Source organism: Cupressus sempervirens, chromosome 1 (genome assembly GCF_028749045.1).
Source record: "Cupressus sempervirens isolate cs-2001-9-10 chromosome 1, ASM2874904v1, whole genome shotgun sequence".
In the NCBI taxonomy this organism is placed as follows: domain Eukaryota; kingdom Viridiplantae; phylum Streptophyta; class Pinopsida; order Cupressales; family Cupressaceae; genus Cupressus; species Cupressus sempervirens.
Window position 1 is genome coordinate 536,513,888 of NC_143118.1, and position 21,660 is coordinate 536,535,547.

A 21,660-nucleotide genomic window follows, 5' to 3' on the forward strand; every position below is an offset into this window, starting at 1 on the left:
GTAAAAATAATTTAAAACTTAAAAGTTAAAATTTTACTATTTAATTTTAGCATTTACTATTTAATAATTTAAAGTATTAAAAAATGAAGCTAAATACTAAATACTAAATAAAAATATGGCAATATGGCATATGCTAAAACGTTTTACTAAGTTACTTTCAAGTTTCAAGTTTCATTCTTGAATCTTGTTGATAGTTGAATCTTCTTAGTTCTATGATTTTTTATTTTATAATTTATTATCTATATTAATTATTAGTTTTTTTCATTGTTCTTAAAATAAAAATATGGCAATATGGCATATGCTGAAACGTATTTAGTGTTTCAAGTTTCAAGTTTCATTCTTGAATCTTGTTGATAGTTAAATCTTCTGAGTTTTATAGTTTTTTTCATTGTTCTTAAAATAAAAATATGGCAATATGGCATATGCTGAAATGTATTTAGTAAAATACGTTTCAGCATATGCCATATTGCCATATTTTTATTTTAAGAACAATGAAAAAAACTAAAATTAATATAGATAATAAATTATAAAATAAAAAATCATAGAACTAAGAAGATTCAACTATCAACAAGATTCAAGAATGAAACTTGAAACTTGAAAGTAACTTAGTAAAACTAAATACTAAATTTAAAAATTATTATTTATAAATTGATTTTTAAAACCAAAAAAGCTAAGTAAAATAAAAAAAACCCTACCTTGAAGACTTGAACTTGAGGAGACACTTGCCAAATCAAACTTTCTTGCTCCTCTTGCTCCTCTTGATCTTGCAATCCCTTGCAAAACCACCCACTAATCTCTCACAAGCTCCTCCAAACACTCTTTCTCACTGAGCTCCTTGCTGCTCCAAAATGGTGAAATGAAAATGAGATCTATTGGTCTTATTAAGCCTTCAAATAGACCACATGGGACCCACAACCAATTAGGGTTAGCATACTTAAAAAACAAAAACAAGAAAAAAAAAAGCAAAAAGTATTGTTTTTTTAAGTTTTTTTGGGCCTCTTCTTGGCGCACCCCGCGAGTACCCGGGAAGCACCCCGCGAGCACCCACGACGCACCCGCGCACCTGGGAAGCACCACATCCCACTCAGGTGCTTGACCGGTGCGGCAGGGGTGCGGCGGCGAAAAAGCTGTTGGCAGGGGTGCTTGGTTGCGTGACACACCCACATCGGGTGCTTATGCGCACCGGGTGAGCCCAAGTTATGACCCGGGTGCGCGCACCTGGGTTACACTGAATTTATCTCTTTCCGATCATGTTAAATGAGTTAGTTGAAATATATATTTTTTCATGAACATGTGAAAAGAGTTAGTTATTCTAACATTGATGAAATCTCTAACGGTCACTAGATGATTTTGAATTAACAATTTATAAATCTTGAATTGATGTCTTGGCGAGAATGTTGTTTTGAATGATTATAGGAAGAAGACTGAAGAGAGAGGGGACGCACTGCTAAACGGGGTCATCAGAAGGGGATGGTCGAATGGTCCAATCATTAGAATCGACAGGTTTGACCTAAGACTACCTTGGCAAGGTTACTAGGATTTGACATGTTACATAGTGAAACTGCATGAGCTATAAAAGGAACATTATAATAAATAATATAAATTAAACATAACTTACCTTCAAAAGAATTATCAAAGAATTTATTATTTAATTATTATTAAACACTCTCAAATACGAACATATGTATATAAAAACAAGGTGACACCAATACATTATAAATTATAATCTAAAGATGCCACCTTATCAATACATACACATGAACGTAGATAAGAATATTTAATAATAATAAAATAATAAAATATAACTCTTTAACTTCTTCTTTTTCTTTTCTTCCCTCCTTTTCTTTCTCTTTAGTCGATTTGAATGGCTATCAAATGGATTCTTGTAACTGAAGGAAGCCGTAGAGTCAAGCTCCTCTCTTCATTATTGAGTCTTTTAATCATATCACAAGTCACCCTTCTTTCTTTCTCACTGTTGTCGGTGGCTCTCTCTAAGTATCTGAGATTTGTTTCCGATTAAAGTTACTACACTTCCATTTTCTTTTCTCTTCCACATCCCTTGTTGTGGAAATCAGAATTATTAACTCTGCATAACCGACCTTAGAGCATTCAAGGATGTATCCGTGGAGCCGAGTAAGAGTACTGTCGAACCAAGTAATGCCATTTATGTTTTCCTTAATGCTGAGTCTGTTTGAATTCGCATGTTTCCACTGTTTATAAATATTTCATTAATGCTGAGTCTGCTGAATCGCATAACTCCATAGTGTATATTCTTCTTTAATGCTGAGTCTGTTGAACCGCACGTGTCCATTGTGTATTATGCTAAGTCTGTTAGATTCATGTGGAAGAGTCGAATGCGTATACCACAAAAACATGTTTGCATTTTCATTCCATAAATTACATCATTTGTATCAGTTGTGTATTGAAGCATAGAATTCATGATGATGAAATATATTTACTTCAGACCAAATCCCAAGTAATAACATTTAGATTATAACATATGGAATCTAATAAACATTGATGTTACTTTAGCATATCAACCAGATTCAGAATTTAAAATATAAATACATATATCTGTTCATATCACGCAGACATAGAAATGAAATCATGTAACCAAACACCGAGGAATTCACCAGCAATGATGCATGTTAGGGTGAAGAGGTGTAAAGCAAAATCCAAGGAAAAGAACTCATGAGCACCTGGGAATCACCAACTTGATGGCCTGAATGGTGAGGAGGTGTACGGAGTCTGCACAAATAAGAAAGAAAACAGATCAAATAAATAATATGCTAAAGAAATACTATAATAGCTCATGCATGTTCCATTTATGTAAGATGTTGTCAAGTCGAGTTGGTGGAGATTGGGTTTGTAGACCCAATTTGAAATCCTTGGCCAGGGTAGAATTAGGTAGATATGTCGAACATGTGATCTTTGTTGATTGTCCAGATGCTTCAGTTATTTTGGAGAATAACTGTTGGGACTTCAATCCACCTGATTACTTTGATGGCTGGGCTTATGAACATCCCAAGCCCGATCCCGAGGTAGGGAGGGCCGTTCTATTAAATTAGAATATGTGGGGATAAGTAATAGTCCGCAGTTGGAAGGTTAAGCCTATGTCAATGCTTCTCCTCTCACCAATGCCGAGGCTTGGACAACGAGTTAAAGAAATTTCTTCATTTATACTGTATGTTTCTTTTAACCCCTGAATGAATAGATGGTTATTTTCATTTCAAGATAGAGAAACCATTTACTTTATGAACAGTCATTACTTTATTTTCAGTTGAATATTTAGAAGTAGTTAAAAGTTGCAATACTTAAATATCTCTTTTGTTTCTCGTAAATATATAAGATAGATTGAAAAGAGTTTCTTTCAGTTATTTGTGAAATTAGTTTAATTTGAGAATAAAATTTGTTTATGAAAATTCGTATGTAACATAGATATTGGTTCATTGTTTGCAGTCTCATATTTCAAATTTGGGAGACACATTTGCAAGGATTTCTCTTTTGTTTGATGGTAGCTTTTATCAAAGTTAGAGATACTTCTTCACCTCCTTTGGAGATCGGCATTCACGAATCTCTTTCTTTACTTGATATGTCACACTGCTTGGCTTAGGTTGATCATGGTAATGTGATGGATTCGTAGAGCTTGGAGACTTCTATTTAGTTTTTAGAGACATCTATCCTATTCGATGATAGTTGTGGCAGCAATGTTGTCATTTCATCTTTGTCTTTGGAGCTTGTTCACAATTAATTACAATTAGTTCCTTACATGGTGACACAAAAAAAATTCAAAGACATTGTCATCATACTTCATTTGGATTCCACTTCCTAATTCCTATCCAAAATGGGAAGCATTCCTGCATCTATACTTGGTTTATCTTCTTCCCAAGGGGAGAAATGTTGTTTGTAGGCATTGGACTATGTTTTGTCTTCAACACGCACCATTTTTGTAGGACATTATCCATTATAGGGGGTCTAATTGTCTCATCGCTTCCTATGGAAGAAAAATTGATTGTATATACATGATGTTTGTAGTCCTTAGGGAGTCTTGAGTATACATCTTGTGTGTTTCACCTCTCTTTTTGGAGGAGAGTTTTGTCCCACGAGGTTTTCTCCTTTTATCTTCTTTATGAGAGATTTATTCCAATGCATTGCACATTGTACTTGGGAATCTAACATGGACCCATCTTGCATTATGAGTTTAAGTGAATTCCCTAAGAGGGGTATTGGTGTAAATTGTAATTAAATATTCACTAATTACACTTTACCTAAACTTAGGATTATACATTGCATCATAGTATGCATATGAAACACCTAGGAGTTTGCACCTATATTTGCACATAGTCTAGGAGAATTTCTACTTTAGGTGGTGATAGTTGTTATCACATTCTACTTTGTGTGTGAAATCCACCTTTAGTGCACGTATCACATTATCATCTTCCACGTGTTGCACATACTCATTGCATAATGGAGGAAACCCACCGGTGCACACGTGATACCACCTTGTGTGGGTGATAACTTATCTACCCCTTATCATAGTCTCTTATTGCCTTGCCGATAGAAGCAGGCCTATTATAGATATTCTCATTATGTCCATTATGAAAGATTCCCAATTCCAGTGACCATAGAAATTACCGTTTGTTTCAAAATCTGAATCTATCACTAGCGTTCATTACCACTGAATGTTCTTAGTTGAATTTTGATTTCTTTTTTCTTTTCCTTGTTTTTTTAGTTTTTTGGGGTTTTTCAGAAATAAAATAATTGCATAACAAATAGGAAATAAATAGCACTTAAGAAATGTAAAGATATGCTGCAAATTTTGTCATTACTGAATTCTGATATAGTACATACCCGAATCAACCAGCAATCTAATATATTAACTTCAAAGAGATCACTACCAATATACAATACTATCTTAAACAAGGATCAACACCAGCTAAAAGGAGATGCTTTGAGAATGATTCAACCTTAAAGAAATTGCTGCAATGAACCGTCCAATGTCAAAGGAAAGTGATGGCGTCCAGTGATGAAGAAAAGATCTTCTCCAACTCCCACGTGAGCTGCTGCAATGAAATGCCTGTTGCCAAAAGCCGGCCGCCCAGCTACAAGTGCCCTAATCCACTCAAATGATAATGCTAAGATAAATTGACCACCTCCTCTATCAATCTGAATGCAATGAAATACAACTCCAATCACCAAGACCTGTTGAGGTTTGCATCCCAACAGTCTAGACTTGAGGGTTTCGACCCAAGCCACAAAATCACCCTTCCAGAGCAATTTCCCAATTCATAAGTTTAAATTTGCCAAAAGATAATGAACAATTAGGTCTTCATCTCCTTATAACTCCTCTGAAGTGCAAAACAAACCCTAATGATGTTTACCGTATGGGGTAAATAGTTTAATGCATACAGACAATGGACAAGAACATGTAACACAGCAGTACTCCTTTTATTATTCACATGTATGCCGAAGAGATTACATAGTGCTTCCAATGATGATTACCACTATGATCCAAAGTTGTACATATACCATTCCGAAGGGGTGACTCAACCCCGTCGGCTATTTTATAACTTTATCGACAACATGTTAATCTACCTGTCGGCTATTTTATAACTTTACCGACAACATCATCCCCCCCAAAAAGAAAAGTCATCTTCGGACGACAATTACAAAACTCAAAAATTGAAAACTACACAACTAATCACATCAATACACAGACACTAGGCAGGACAATGGGTCCTTGGTGTGGTAGGTGTTCGTGCTCTCAGTTCACTCAGCTAAGCCCGTAGCTTGTAGACTTGCTCCTTTCGAACTTTCAATTTGGCTTCTGCTTCCATCTGAAGCTCCAGAGCTGACTACATCACCCCAACAATCTCTCCCAATTCCTTTTCTTTCTCATCTGCAAGCTTCTCTTTCTCTGCTGCCAATTGTTGTAACTGACTCTATTTTTCTACCAAGGCTACCCTCTCAGATTCCCAAGCCGCCCTTTCCGCGGCTAACCAGGCAACTAACTCCTCCTAAGCCCTCTCAACTGTTGCTTGATTTGCCTGGCTCCTCCGAAGGGTGTAATATGCCTCTGTGTATATCTATACAATCTCCTTAGTCAATGTTTCTATCTGGCTCCCCAAGCCCAGACTCCCCGTAGTGGCCCAATCCTAACACATTTCTGCAGTTTTCACACTTGGCCAACCTCTTTCCTCAAAGCAAACTGTAAAGGCAGTCGGACATCCTGATCTCATAAAAGATACCACTCCCTCCAGCTTCTTCACCACTGAGTCTAAAGCTTGTGCCTTCGCAGATGCTACCACCTGTCGAGCCCGTAGAGCAGCTATATCAACAAAGAATGTTTCCACTGCTTCTGACGCCACTGGGTGTTCCTGTGGTACCCCCACAACCTTTTCTACTACTTCCGCCATATGCTCAATAGCGTTATGTAACGATCCCACATCCTGTACTGGCTCCGCTACTTGTGCCTGCTAAGTGTTTTCCTCTGGAATTTCGTCCTACGTAGGTGTCTACATGGAGGCCATCCGAAGTACTAGAGTACAGTAGAACCACGTACTTAAGTAGGTACTCAAACTCTGAGTTCTACTCTCCCTATCTCGCTCAAGTGACGCTAAGAGTGTTGAATCCACCGTAACTACTGCATCCGAACCCACTACATCCAAGTGCACACCAGGCGTATTTTGGCTCTCTGCTATCTCTGGTACTGGTAGTTCGGGTACCTCCATGGTAGTCTCCTCTCTCTCCTCCGGTACACTATGTTGTAGGTGCCATGGTTTCTGCTACTAGTTGTGCTTCGACAAGAGCTAGCATACTCTCTCGATTGACGAGCTCTGCCACTCGTGCAAACCCACGGCAAACCCAACTGCTGGTCCAATCAATCAGACTAGGGAAGGTCTTACCCCGTGCTGCCAGGGTGCAGCTACTGTAACCGCCTGTTGTGGTGCTTCAATCATCACTATCGACTATCGTGTCTATCCAAACCCTGGTATATGTGCCATGTGCACACTTGCTGGGACTAGGCAAGAAGTGGCGAACAGTGTAGGGCGCAGATATAACAAGATGGCTATGACAATCTCAACCTCTTCATCATCGTCTTCCCCTTCCTCCTCTCCCGTGCTATTCTCCTCGGAAGATGTCTCCTGTCGTCCGCTGTCCATATTACCTCCTGTATCTGGCCGGGGTCTCTTCTGCCCTGCAGTGCCCTTTTGCCCACTGGCTGAGTCTAAGTGTTTCCACTACATGATAGGGGGTTCCCTGGGGGCTAATGGTCTAGGTCTCGCCTGCAACCTATCTTCTGGAATCATCCGCGCTATAGCATCGAGAAAGAGGCCTATGGCATAATGCGGCATATAAAATGTCTTATGTTGGAGTGTCATAAATTCATGCATGCATTCAGCTAGCACAGATGCCCAATCATACACCTTCTCATTCATTATGTCGTTCATCATGGATACCTATGGGAAGGAGATATCAAATGCCCTACTTGATCCAGTAAGTCTGCTCTTGACTAAATCCATCAAGCGTCGCCACAGTCTCCGCATACCAGCCTGATCAAAAACATTTTTACCTCTTTAGTAATCTTCTTGGGCTGTACTTTTTTTCCTAGCGGCCCTGGAATGCCAAACACACATGTGAAATCTGCTGCTTTGAATGAGACTACCAGGTCTCTTCCTAGGTATGGAAATGAGCTTTTCCGAGAGGCCCTGCCATAAGTCTCGATCATGGTGCGCAGGAAACCCTCGTAGTCTTGGATGCAAAAAACAGGCATCTGAATCACCCATTTCACTTGTGCCCTTCTAATGCTGGCTTTTATTGGATGACAGTCAGGAGTTTCCTACCACCACTTTCTACATTCCATGCCGCTCAGTCCTTCAAATGCTATATTCTGTGGTGTGATTTCAGCAATTGCAGGTGCATGTGTCTGCACCTTGCACTTCTTGTTGCTGTTGCTATTGGTGCCTTCACTCCGATTACCTGCGTGCAACATTTTCATACCAACTGAAGATTCTTCCTCTAAGTTTTTCTTCCACTGCATCTTCCCTGCAGACTCCATTTGTTCTTTTGCTTGGTTAGATCAGTTCTCTCTTCGTACAAACTTCTTCCACAAATTTCTCTCCTTCCTTGGCGTCCATATGGCCCTCCTTCAAGACTTTATGAACAGCTTCTGGCTTTTGTTGTGCTTATCGATTCCTCTTGCAATTGCCCAGAAGTGAAATGTACGGCCTTATTTGCTCTTCTGGACTAGTCGATTGCCAACATATTTATCTGATTGGCCGTATGGCTTAATGTTTCTTCTTTATGAAGCCATACGTCGTACGGTCGGAACTCCCTCTGTGTTTCATAGTTGGTTTCCGTACAGTTAAGTTTCTACTGCAATTGCCATACAGTCCTTATTGTGCTACAATTGCCCTTTGTTGTACCGTACGGTCTGTGTTTTGTCCAACATACCTTTTTCCTCCTTCACCGTACGTCGTATGGCCATCGCTCCTCACTCCTTCCCTTTTTACCATAAATTGTATGGTTACCTTATGGTGTCTGTCTTGCATGGGCAGCCTTCATTTTCTTTTTTTCGTACGGTCTTACGTAAGATGCCGAAATATGTCGCCACCATACGCCGTACGGTCTTCACATTTGCTCCTCCCCACCGTACAGTAGTCATGACCCTACTGTCGTACGGTGCTAGCAGCTTTGTCATACAGTAATGGTTGTCCAAGTACCGTACAATGACATTCAACTCTCTAGGGGAACCCGTACGGTGATTACAACTTTTTTCTTTTTTCTTTTTTTTTCTTTTTTCTTTTTTTTTTTAAATTTTACTATTCGATATTCGTTGATGATGGAACAGTTCGCGCATGATATATTTTTAGCTTGGAGTTGTTCACCATTTCTGAAATTTCCTATCTATTCAATATCCATAGCTTTATTGCTCCGTTATCACTTACTTCCCGATTTTGGTATGGCCTTACCCATTTGACTTTAAACTTTCCTGGTTTGATTTCATTCTGTCCGTCATACTTCAACACCAACTGTCTTGGTTGGAACTTTTTTAGTTTTAGGTGTTTATCATGCCATGCTTTACGCCTGTTCTGCGTCACCTCCATGGTCCATTCTGCCAATAGCCGCTTCTCCTCGAGTTTGTTCAGATTATGCAAACTTTCCCTCAGGCTTTCCATGTCGCCTAACTTATTCTCCAGTGCGATCTTCAAACTCGATATCATAAATTCTACTGGTACCACCACCTCTTGTCCAAACATCAATTGGAACGGTGTCTGTCCTGTTGTCACCTTGTATATCGTGCGGTATGCCCAGAGGGCAGATGGCAATTTTTCCTCCCAGTCTTCACCTTCGACCGCACATGACTTGTAGATGATTGCTACCAAGATCTTGTTCGTAGCCTCGGCCTATCCGTTTGCTCTTGGGTAGTATGGGCTTGATAGAGAGTGAAATATTTTGAATTCCGTGGTTAACAGTTTAATGACGTGATTGACAAAATGCCCTCCACGATCACTTGTTATTTGAAGTGGAATCCCATATCGAGTGATTATTTGCTCATATATGAATTTTGTTGTACTAATTGCTGAGTTATCTGGTAGGGCCATGCTTCTACCCACTTCGTTAAGTACTCGGTAGCTACGACTATGTATCGACATCAATACTCTGTGCATGTGAGGGGTTAAGTGGCATGGAGTCTCTCTTTAGCGGCTTTCCCGCCCTTTGGCAAGTGTCACACCTGACGACCCATTCCCGTGCATCGTACACTATTGGCCACCACAGCCCTGCCAGCAATATTTTTCTCGCCATGGTATCAAGTCCCATATGTCCTCCTGCTAGACCCTCATGTGCTTCTTTCAACACTCGATATTTCCTCCTCTAACACAAAGCATCGTAGGATGTGATCAGGCCCCATTTTGTACAGTAATCCATTAATCAATTGAAATGTACAGCTCCTTATTGCTAATTTCCGCCTTTCATTTTGTGGCATCTCCTTCGATGGCTGTCCCATGGAAAGGTACTCTCCAATACTCGTGTACCATTTTGGCAGTACTGCAATTTGAAATAACTGTGCATCAGGGAAATCATCATTCACTCCATCCGCCGGTTCCCCTGTTTTAATTCACAATAGATGGTTTGCGCTGACATGATTCTTCTTGGGCCATACAATGATCTTGAAGGTGAATTCCTGCAACAAAAGTAGCCACAGCTGATTCTTCCTTGGATGATAGGTTTATTCACCAAGTACAACAGAGCTTGATGGTCTACATAAAACACAAACGATGTCACCAGCGAGTAATGTCGGAACTTTTGCACTACGTAGACCATTCCTAAGGCTTCCCATTCTGTTGTACTATAATTTTGTTCTGCTTTTGACAGTAGTCGGTTGGCAAAATATACCAGGTGATCTAACCCGTGGTTACTTGTCTGCGCCAAAGTTGCTCCTATTGCATAATTGGATGCATTGATGTGAACATGAAATTCCTTGTTCCAATCTGGGTATGCCAACATAGGTGTTGTGGTCAATCGTACCTTCAACCCTTCAAATGACTCATCCTGTTCTTTTTCCCATTTGAACAGTTCCCCTTTGCATGTCAATTTGTCCAGTGGGTATGATACTTTGGCGAAGTTCTTGATGAATCTTCTATAATACCCTGTGTCCCAGGAATGACTTTACCTCCATTACATTTGTAGATGGTTGCATTTCCATTGTCACTCTAACTTTGTCTAGATCTGTTTTCAATCCCTCCTTACAAACTATATGTCCTAGTAATTTTCCCTGTGGAACTATGAATTTGCATTTCTTTGGATTTAAGGCTAGTCGCACCCTTCAACATCTTTCCATGCATTCGCCCAATGCCACCAGATGTTTGTCTTCGGTGTTGAATACGGATCAATCATCCAGGAATGCTTTGAAATTTATGAGAAACATTTTGTCGAATATGTGCAATATGATTCTTTGGAACGTAGCCGGCGCATTGCACAAGCCGAATGCCATTTGGTTATATGCATACACCCCGCCTTCTACCACAAATGTTGTTTTAAGTTTGTCCTCTTCTGCTATGCAAATTTGATTATATCTCGAAAACCCGTCCATAAATGAATAAATCTCATGTCCAGCTACTTCCTCCAATATACCGTCTATGAATGGTATTGGAAAGGGGTCCTTGATTGTTACTGCATTGAGACATTTGAAGTCGACACATATCCTAATTTGGGTGGTATCTTTCTTCAGGGATGTGACAATGGGAGACACCCATTCACTTGTTTGAACCTTAAAAATAATACTGGCTTCCAGCATTCGGTTAATTTCTTCTGTAACCCATGCCACATAATTTTTATTCATCCTGTAAGGTCGCTTCCGGACAGGCACTGCACCTTCGACCAGCAGAATGCAGTGAACACACAGCTCCGGCGATACTCCCTTCAAATCCTTGTATGTCCAAGCAAATACATCTTTGTATTCTAAAAATATTTTAAATGCCGCTACTTTTAGTACTGGATTCCAGTTATCCCCCACCAGTATGTTTTTTGGTTTGGCCTCATCTCCCAAATTCATGGTTTGTACTATGGCTTCGTCATATTTTATCGGTTTTCCCTCACCGAATACATGTGCAGGTGTTTCATCCAACGGTGTGTCCCTTTCTTTTATTTCCGTGAATTCTTTTGGAAATCTGTCTTCATTGTGCCCTTCCTCTATCGTTAGTATGTTGCAGCTTTGGAATAGCTCATAATCCTCCATCTTCCAGTAAAACAATCCGTTCACCGAATCTAAATCATCGTCCGTCAATCCACCTTCCAACCGTAGGACTCCTTCCTCATCCAGTTCCATTCGCTGCTTTCCTTCATCCTCTTCTTCGGAATCAGATGATAAAGCTTCTTTGCCCACCATTTGTGTGTGTAAATCAATAATGAATTTTCGTCATTTGCTTTACATTGATAGTGTATTCTTCTTCCAGTCATGCTTAACCTTTGCTTGTACTAGCCATCCTCAGCCCAGAATGGCGTCATATCCTCTCTTCAGTGGGATGACGACGAAATCTAGTAGGAACAGCTGTGTTCCAATAGTCACTGGTTGTGCCATCAGGACCCCGAGAGGTTTAATGCCATGTTGGTCCGACGTTAGTAATTGGAATCTAGGTGGCCACAACGTCAGCTATCCCAACTTCTTCCAGGTATCTTCTGGTAGGACGTTTACCCTAGAACCTCCGTCCACAATTGTGTCTGAGAGGACCGTTCCTAATATACCCATCTCTACAGCCGTCGGATTCCATCTGCATGTGAGCGCTAGCAACATAGGGTTCGCTGCACTTGCTCCACTTTCCTTCTCCCTTCCGTGTTTGCCTAGTAATTTAGCAATTGGAGCGATGTTTGTGAGTGCCAATCGAAGTTGAGGCATTGTGAGCAGCAGATCGTTTATTTTCACTGGTACTTCAGTTTGTAATATCTACCTTATAATGTTTTGTAATGCACAGTTCCTCGTTGAGGTATCGGTAGTGTCCTTCAATTGTGATTTCTCTTCCTATGTTGCTTTCTCAATTTCTGCCCACATTTCTGCCAATCTCTTCTTTTCTTCCATCAGATTGGGGTACAGTTTTGCTTGTTTACGGGTGATTGCCAAAACTTCTTCATCGGCACCGATGCTAATCAGATTCACTCCTAATTTCAGGCACTTGGCATCTTCATGATCTCCAAGACCGCACCATCTGCATAACAACTTTGGTGTGTTTGTTGATGTACAGTTCCGTGCAAAGTGGCCTCACAAATTGCATGCTCGGCATTGAACCATCAGGCAATCGTTTGCATCGTACTGAATTCAGTTGCGGCCCCCATTATTATTGTTGGTATTATTATTGTTAGTATTGTTGTTGGTTTTTTTTTTTGCCCTCTTCTATTATTTTTGTCCCCACCCAAAGTGGCACCATCATTGCTTGTGTTTCTACTCCCTCCTGACATGGAAGCCTCCTATGTCAGGAGCACTTGTTGATGCCCTCTTGTTTTCATATTGAAGGGGCATTCTTTTGTGGAATGTCCCATAATCTGGCAGATATCATAGAATTGGTTTTTCGGATAGGACCCCTTCGTGTGACCTTCTGTCTTGCATTCTGTGCACCATAGCTTGTTCCCCTTCGTCTTTTTCTGTGTATTCTTAAATTCTTTCATCATTCTGATCATATCCTTCTGGAGAGCACGAACCTTCTTACTATCATTTTCGTCACCACTACTATCGCCTTCCGAAGACGAGTCATCTGAGTCGGATGAGCTACTTTTCTTCTTCTTTTTCGTTTTTTGTTCACTCTCTAAGTCCATCGCCCGATTGTACGCTTCAGTGTATGATGATGGCAGCGTAATCTTCATTTTCTTCCTTAACTCCGAGCGTAGTCCTTCAATGAACCATCGCTTTTTCAAGCCATCTGTCGGCTTTCCATTTTATTTGTTAATTCTTTTAGTTTTTTGGCATATACACGGACTGTTTCATTTTTCCCTTGCTTTGTGGTGTATATTTCTGCTACGATCTCATTGTCGTCTCGCAATAATTGAAACTTGGTGATAAACTCCTTTTTAACTCCCACCCATGTAGTTAATTTTTGGGGATCGACATCGGCAAACCAATCAACTACTACACCCCTCAGAGTTGCTGGAAATTGTTGGACCCACTCATCTGTGTCGGTTACGCCATTCATCGTCCAAATTGTTTCGCATCTCTTACAGTGTCTAATTGGATCGGCCGTTCCATCACCATCAAACTTTGGCAATTTTTCTTTTGGTCCAGCCATTACTATTCGAGTTCGAGGTACTTGTTGTGTGCCTACGCTATTTTGCACACCCACAGTGTTCTGCACACCCACATTGTTCTGGACAGTCGTCTTATTTCCAACAGCCGCGTTACTTGATGAAAAAGGGTTTTCCTTGCGCGAAGTTGTCTGTTTTGGAAGTGTATCGCAGACGAAGAGTTCACTCCACGCTCGTGCTCCCTGGGCACTCCGAGCCGTGTAAGTTAATTCCCTTCCATCTGGATTCTCTTCCCTCGGTGTATACAAGTTAAGAAATTCCTCCCTTGCTTCTTCCACCAAATCCAACCGCTGTCAAGTCTCTTTCAACAATTCCTTGGTGCTTCGGTGTCCATCGGCAATCTGTTGAAACCTCCATCTGCTTTCGGCCTGTTGTGCCAAAATTAAATTCCCTTGTGCAATGCGTATTTCATCTTTTTCCTTTAGCTTATGCTTATTTTTGTTAAGCTGATTCGGCATTAGTCTTCATTCCGCTACCTTCATTCCAGATTCATTGAGCAACTACGCCAAATGTTTACCGTATGGGGTAAACGATTTATTTAAGCATGCCGACAATAGACAAGAACATGTAACATAGCAATACTCATTTTATTATTTGCATATATGACAAAAAGATTACATAGTGCTTCCCATGATGATTACCACCATGATCCAAAGTTGTACATATACCATTCCGAAGGGGTGACTCAACCCCGTCGACTATTTTATAACTTCACCGACAACATGCTAATCTACCTGTCGGCTATTTTATAACTTTACCGACAACATCATCCCCCCCAAAAAGAAAAGCCATCTCCAGACAACAATTACAAAACTGAAAATTGCACAACTAATTACATCAATACATAGATATTGGGCAAGGGGATGGAAATAATAAAAGGAGTACTATTGTGTTACATGTTCTTGTCTATTGTCTGCATGCTTAAATAAATTGTTTACCCCATACGGTAAACAAATGAGAATTACACCTTGCACTTTATTAATAAAATAACATTTTCCCAAATAAAGGCGTCCATGCTATAGGAAAAATATTACTTTATTAAAATGTCATAACTCCTAGCGCCAAAAAGTCTTCGGATAGTGAAAATAGTTTATAATAATTCAAAACCTTTCCAATGGGCTATAACACCAGGGCACATCTGATCAAACGAAGCCATATTCCCCTTATTACTCCAAAATGGCTATATAAATAGCCTTATTATAAATTATTTAAATGCTAACTTAGGAAATATTTAAATATATTAAAATATTCCCCATTTTGTCTCTGAAAGCCCAAACCAACCAAATAAACATGAAACTAATCATGTCACCTATCTGTGACTAACACTGGAAAAGATGGGTAAACTGGCAGTCCCTTCCCTATAATCTAGCGATGCTCCTAGAAACTACGGAACACACCCTGTCATCCTAAAACTAAAACCATGGAATCGTCCAATGGAATCTCACATCTAGGAATTGCCAGATCCTCCTAAAATGTAGGGATGCCCCCTAAAATCAAGGAACTACACCCAACTGGCTCCCAACTACCTGTAAAGTCAAGCCCGGTCACTAAATATCCTATATGAGTCTCTATCCACAACTGCTAGCCTACAAGACCCCGTGATAGGCTAACTCACATAACTCTGCTAGTCAGACTAAAGAGGGAACATGACACATTATCAATATTATCATTTTGCATCTTAATGCAATTGTCTTGCCATTCTCTTGTGAAAGTTTATATTGGTCTTTCATTTTATCCTAGGGGTGTTGTTAAGTCACCTAAAACTCTTACAATATGATAACCCACATGTTTCCTTATCCCAAAAAGAATATTACCACTTAGAAGTCCTTATTTTCCCAATTTGCAACCAACCATGAAGTGTTTGCAAAACAAAAGTTCTGCTTGTTTTGAATTGGAGAATGTTTTGGCCTTCTCTGTCCCATTCTTCTACTCTAGTCCCAGTTTTGATCCATCATATGTTAATGGCAACTCAGCACTGCAATGTGCCCCATACTTTGAATTGTTTTATTGGTTGTCATGATTATTTTTGTAAGCAAACTTTGTTCTATCTTGAAATTTGGGGCATGCTTGTGCTACTATAGACATTTGCACAGGCATAAATGGATTGGCCACTGTAAATATGTTTATTTTTCTATCCTAGTTGATGTTGATCTTGCCATGCTTTTATTTTAAATTATGGGATTTGTATTCTATAAAGCCCACAAAGGAAAAGTGACTATTCGCAAGTATATGTAGTGTGTGTTTGCAAACTCCAGTTTTGGAAGAGAAAGGCTGATGAAGTTTAGGGGCAGAGACTGTGTGACACATTGCATACTCATTGCACGAACCATTTTCACTAAAAAATTCTTCCTTTTTGTCAATTTACTAGGGTATATAACAATATATGTTGAAAATGTAATTTAGCTTTCTGAAAAACAAAATCAATCCAAACCTTACTCGGATATGCCAACTGATATGGAGGTAATTGAAACTGAGAAGGCTGAGGATAATACTCAGTGCATATGGTTGCCCCCTTCCCCCACCCTTTATAGCTAATAAAGGTAAGAAAAATAAATTATCAAAGAGGAGGGTGTGGTCTTATTCCTCCTGAATTGAAGGGTTGAACACTGGTGAGGCATAAGACAGTGATAATGCATGCTCTTATGCCAAACAGGAAAAGAAGGTTTAGATTAAGGAAATGAGTCAGAGAAATTTGTCTAAGGGTAAATTAAAGGCATTTGATCACAGAATTCAATCTTCTCATCTTGGTGAGCTGAGGAGGGGGTAAGACTTCACTCATTGCTTAACTGACAACATGCAAACCCCTGATAATGTTTCAAAGGGGAGGAATATGCATACTGGTATTCCTGAGGTGTTTTCCTTTCTTCTTGCCAATAGAAAGGAGGTTAGTGATGTTCTTAGTTTAATGTCGGAGGGCATTCTTGGCAAATTTAGAATTGCTAAATGGTTCTTTCATGAAATTAATCAGATAAATATTAAGCTCAGAGCCCTGAAAATGAAGACTACGAAAAATGCTGATGGGAATCTAAGGCACTCTCCCCTCTAGAGAGCTGAAAGAGATTCAATTCTCAATGCATGCCACAGCCAATGAAATTTCTTAGATGAGGAATGATTATGCCAACAGAATCACAAGTTTGAGTACTAGTAACAGGAGGTCAATAACAACCTTGAAACTATCCGCAAGATCAGGCATTGTCTTATCCAAAACAATGCGAAGGTGATAAGGATTTTAACCAACAAATTGAACAGGTTCGGAGATGACCAAATAGTGGATAGTTTTAGAATGAAGTCCCAAGGCAAAAGAGGAAGAAAGGTAAGGGTGTGATGTCCCCTCCCTACTTTGCCCTAAAGTAATAAATTGCAACAGATTAGGGATAGGGTTACACTTCAGTAAATAAATCTTTCCTCAATAATTACAACCCTAGATTTGGATCCTGCAATTATATACAATATAAACATACACATATACATATATATACAATTAGGTTTAGTCAAGCTGCACTATATTCATCGAGTATAAACCTACTGGAGGAAGAGACATGACAAGTCCACCCAAAGCCATTTCTACACCAAGCCTAAGAGTGGATGTCTACCACAGTCCTCTTGCTTGGCAGCTTGTACTTGCTTTCCAAAACCATGTCTCACCTCACTACAGACAGTTGCCATTTGAGGAATCGGGTGGAGGTCGTAAGGCTTACATGAATCTGTAAGTGCCTTCTTTGTCCTAGGCTGCAACAGTCCTTCTAGGACAGCCTACTTAGAAGCCTTCCTGCCACCCTTCTCTTACACCTCAGGCCCTCTCTTTCAAAAGATGAATTTCAGACAAAATCTATTTCTATTCTCTATCATAGCGACATATGCTTTAGCATCAATCTTGCACACAAAGATGCATATATGCATGTGAATCTCAGTCATATAATATATGGAACAAGGAGGCATGTTAGGGTGTACTTTAATACCTGTTCTCTCCCTTTCACTAAATCTCCCTTCATTCTTACATGGTTAGAGATCTTGGGGCTTGCCAACAGTCCCTCACTGTAGGGGTTGGAGGGGAAATCGCAATATGGTGCCCTTGGCTGTTCTCTCCCTCTCTGAGTGAATAGGGTGTTCTAGTGGTGGTTCTTCCTACTTGTCACCGTAGCCAGGGTGCCTTTAGCAGTTCTCCCTTAGAGCAACTTTCTTCTTTACCCTATCGATGGATTGTTGCAGTGCTGTATGTATATCTATATAACAAAGATGTTCTATATTACCACTGGAAGTTGACAGCCATGTCTGAATAAGTGTCCAAAATTCTGTATTTTCAATGCTTGATGAGGCATTTCTGTATTTGTTTCTTTCCTGGATATTGTATCACAGCAATAATTGTATCAGTAATTAGTTCATGTTTTTTCTCTGGTTGATTTCTCCTTCGCTAATCAATTATTGTTATTGTTGAGTATATCTTTCTTCTTGCTCCTGATGATTTACAATTATCTTCCTGAGTTTATATTGTCTGCTGCTGTATATTCTTTTCTCGGTTCTTATTTGATTCTACTCTTGAACCCTATATATTCTCTGCTGCCATATATATAATAGAATTTTAAATCTGAAAATATTAGTTTTAAGAAGATCTGTTATACTGCACTTAAATTGTGGGATTTATATTTTGTAAAAGCCACAACGGAAATGTGACTATTGCTAGTATAGCAGAGTGTGATTGCTAGATCCATAAAAATTCAATTTATCCATAACATATTATTGACATGATCTATAACATTTTAGATCCATGGCAACCCACATGTTTTCTTATCCCAAATACAATATTACACTCAGAAATCCTCATCTCCCTGCTCTGCAACCTGCCAGAAAGACTTGTATCTTTATGAGGAGAAGTACGTGGTCTTTGGCAAAAACACTTCGACTTGTTTTGAATTGGTGAATTTTTTGGCCTTCTCTGTCCCATTATTATACTCTAGCCCCAGTTTTTATCCATCCTATGTTAATGGCAATTCAGCACTGCAATGTACTCCATATTTTAACTGTTTTATAAGTTGCCATGATTGTTTTTATAATCAGATTTTATTTCCTATTGAAATTTGGGTTGTGCTTGTGATACTGTTGACACGTGCATAGGCATGACTGGATTGGCCATTGTAAATATATTTATTTCTCTATCCTAGTTGATGTTGATCTTGCCATACTTTATTTTCAATTTCTGGGATTTTATTTTTATAAAACCCAAAAGGGAAAATGACTATTTGCAAGTATATGTAGAGTGTGTTTGCTAGTACCATAAAAATCCAGTTAATCCGTATTATTGTCATGTCTATGAAATTTTAGATCTATGACAACCCACATTTTTCTTATCCCAAATAGAATATTATCACTGGAAGTCCTCATCTCTCTGCTCTGAACAAGCTAAAGAAATAAATAAGTTGCAACCTACCAGGAAGAGTTGTATCTTTATGAGAAGTGCATGGCCTTTGCCAGAAACTTCATCTGGTGTTGAATTGGTGAACTTTTCGCCTTCTATGTCCCATTGCTCTACTTTCCGTACCAAACGTTTAATTAAAGGATAAGATAGGTCTCATTTATCTTAAATCATATTGGGCTTCGCATTTGTATATGTGTGTCTATAAGCATATGCACATACATTAAAAGTATACTTAAACAATATATACGGAATTTCGCAACCAGAAGTCCACCATAGCCTTGAGAGAACAATATTAAGATATACTGACCTTGAAGTCTCAAAGAGATGACACCTTCTTCGACAGAAACGACTTCCACATTGCCCCCATCAGAGATGAGATAAGGTCTCACGTCGTTTAGAACCATATCCACATTCTCTGCAGTGAGATCATAAGTTGCTGCAGAATAAAGGCCTGATTTTCCATTTCCACTGAAGGGACTGACAATATTATTTTGAGGCTGAGCGGCAGCTTCACCTAGGGTATCCTTAGTCTGGCCATCAATGACACCACTCCAATCATCCCCCTCAGTGGCCCTCAGAAGATTAAGTCTTCTAGTCCTGGAATCTTCATCCTCTCCCTCAACTTCATCATACAAATTCTCGCCCATAGCCTTCCTCATCTTCAATTTCTTCTCCTCGTAAATCTTCCTCTCCTCTTCAGACATGACTTTGGTGGATGCTCCCTTCCCATTTTCCCAAAGCTCCTGGTGGATAGAATTCCCAGGTGGGACACCATATTGATTAATCCACTTTTGTTTCTCTTCCTCTAATTTTCCCCTGGAAATAATTGATGAATCTGTAAACATTTTTACCCTAACTGAACAGCACATGGATTGGCCAACCCTCTCCATGTGGGATTTTAATGACAGGATTATATTTCTAGAGTAGCCCACATACTGAATTTCGTCCTGTGCGTCATAGATTGCATAAACACCACCAAACTTGAGATTCTCCCTGCTACTGACATAGTCTTGGAAGGGTAGGATGGAAGAGCCATCGTCTTCTCCTGCTTTTGCTGTGATCTGTTGGGTGTTGAAGCCGTGAACTTCTGCACCTTTGTCTCCGTACAGAAAACCATGTAGGCCGGCATGACCCTCTGGTACAGATTCATCTGTTACTACAGAAGTCAGTGATTCTGTGGACTGTAAAGATTGGCTGGATGGATTTTGAGCTTGAATTACGTGTAAATTGGATGATTTGGAAGCAGCGGTTTGATAAGCTAAAGAAGTCCAAACGGGAGGTCTAGAGTGATTGCAGAGGAGGCGAATTGGCTGATTAGGTGCTTGGAGCATTGATGGGAATTTACAAGCCATAAGTGAGGCCATTGGAAATGCAAGAAAATGAAGTTCAACAACAACAACATATTCAAACCCAATTTATACAGTAGAAGGATGAAGATGTACAGAATTTGCCTACAGCCACCGATTCTAATACGACAAATTTCTGTACATTGTGCTGAAATCGCCACTCTGATTGGACTCTCCCTCTCGCGGGGCCCTACCTGTGATCTATCTAGTGTGAACATAGATAATGATCAACGCAAAGGGTTGAACATGGACTTTAGGGAGAGTGCTCTATAAGCTTTATGAGGGAACCCTGCACTCATTCGCAAATCAAAAGTCTATTAGAAAATCATGTCGATAGCTAGTTGTTTTTGAGGAAAAAAGTAGATCGATTTGTAAGTTTTTTTGGAGAAAAAAAAATAGATCGATCCGTAACTTAGATTGATTTGTAATTAAAAAAACGTACATTGATTTGTAAGTATTTTATTAGTCTTAATAGTGTATTATTATTAAGGCATCTTTGTAAAATTTGGAGGATAATTGGAGCATTTGTGTAATAGTATTAGATCAATTTCATAAATGGTTTGGTTGTCAAAGTAAATGGACACTGGTGCAGAAAGGGGTTGCACATTAGGCGACACTTTGTCACAAGTTCTACAAAAAGCATTGCTACTACTCACTAGCCAAAACTAATAATTAAGCAATTAAATCACATAAAGAGACAACAAACGAAAATCATTGAAATTAATCATAGTTCAAGCTTTGTAAGTGTTGAATATGGATGGTATTTAAAGAAGAATGGGTAGATAAAATATGATATTTCTATATTTTGGATATTTAAATCAATTATATCAAGATTAGGGGAAGAGCTCCAAGAGTCAAACATGTCCTTGTTGACATTAAGTCAAGTTTGTTATTAGTGACAACACTTATTCAGATTTTGTATTTCTACCGAGCTCATTAAACAGTCTATAGTGTTTGTCATGTAACTTAGTAGCCACCAAGCTTCATAGTTCCTACTGAGCATTCCAGTGGTTACCAAGTAAATTTAGGCAATGTGAAGTCCTATAGTTCCTACCGAGCAGTTCAGTGGTTACCAAGCTTCACAGTTTCTACCGAGCCATCAGTTCATGT

General features: G+C 39.4%; 1 protein-coding gene across 1 annotated transcript in view; it reads right to left on the bottom strand.

Annotated features, from left to right (window-relative positions):
* NFU1 (NFU domain protein 1) overlaps positions 1-20,592 on the bottom strand; it is a 58,289-nt gene extending 37,697 nt beyond the window's left edge. The window contains exons 1-2 of the mRNA XM_089829976.1: positions 19,512-20,592; positions 2,700-2,748 (exon numbers count right to left, since the gene is read on the bottom strand). Coding sequence (XP_089686102.1) covers positions 2,700-2,748; positions 19,512-20,568 — 1,106 coding nt within the window. The 5' untranslated portion in view covers positions 20,569-20,592. The remainder of the gene's footprint in view (positions 1-2,699; positions 2,749-19,511) is intronic.
* Between the last annotated feature and the right edge of the window lie 1,068 nt (positions 20,593-21,660).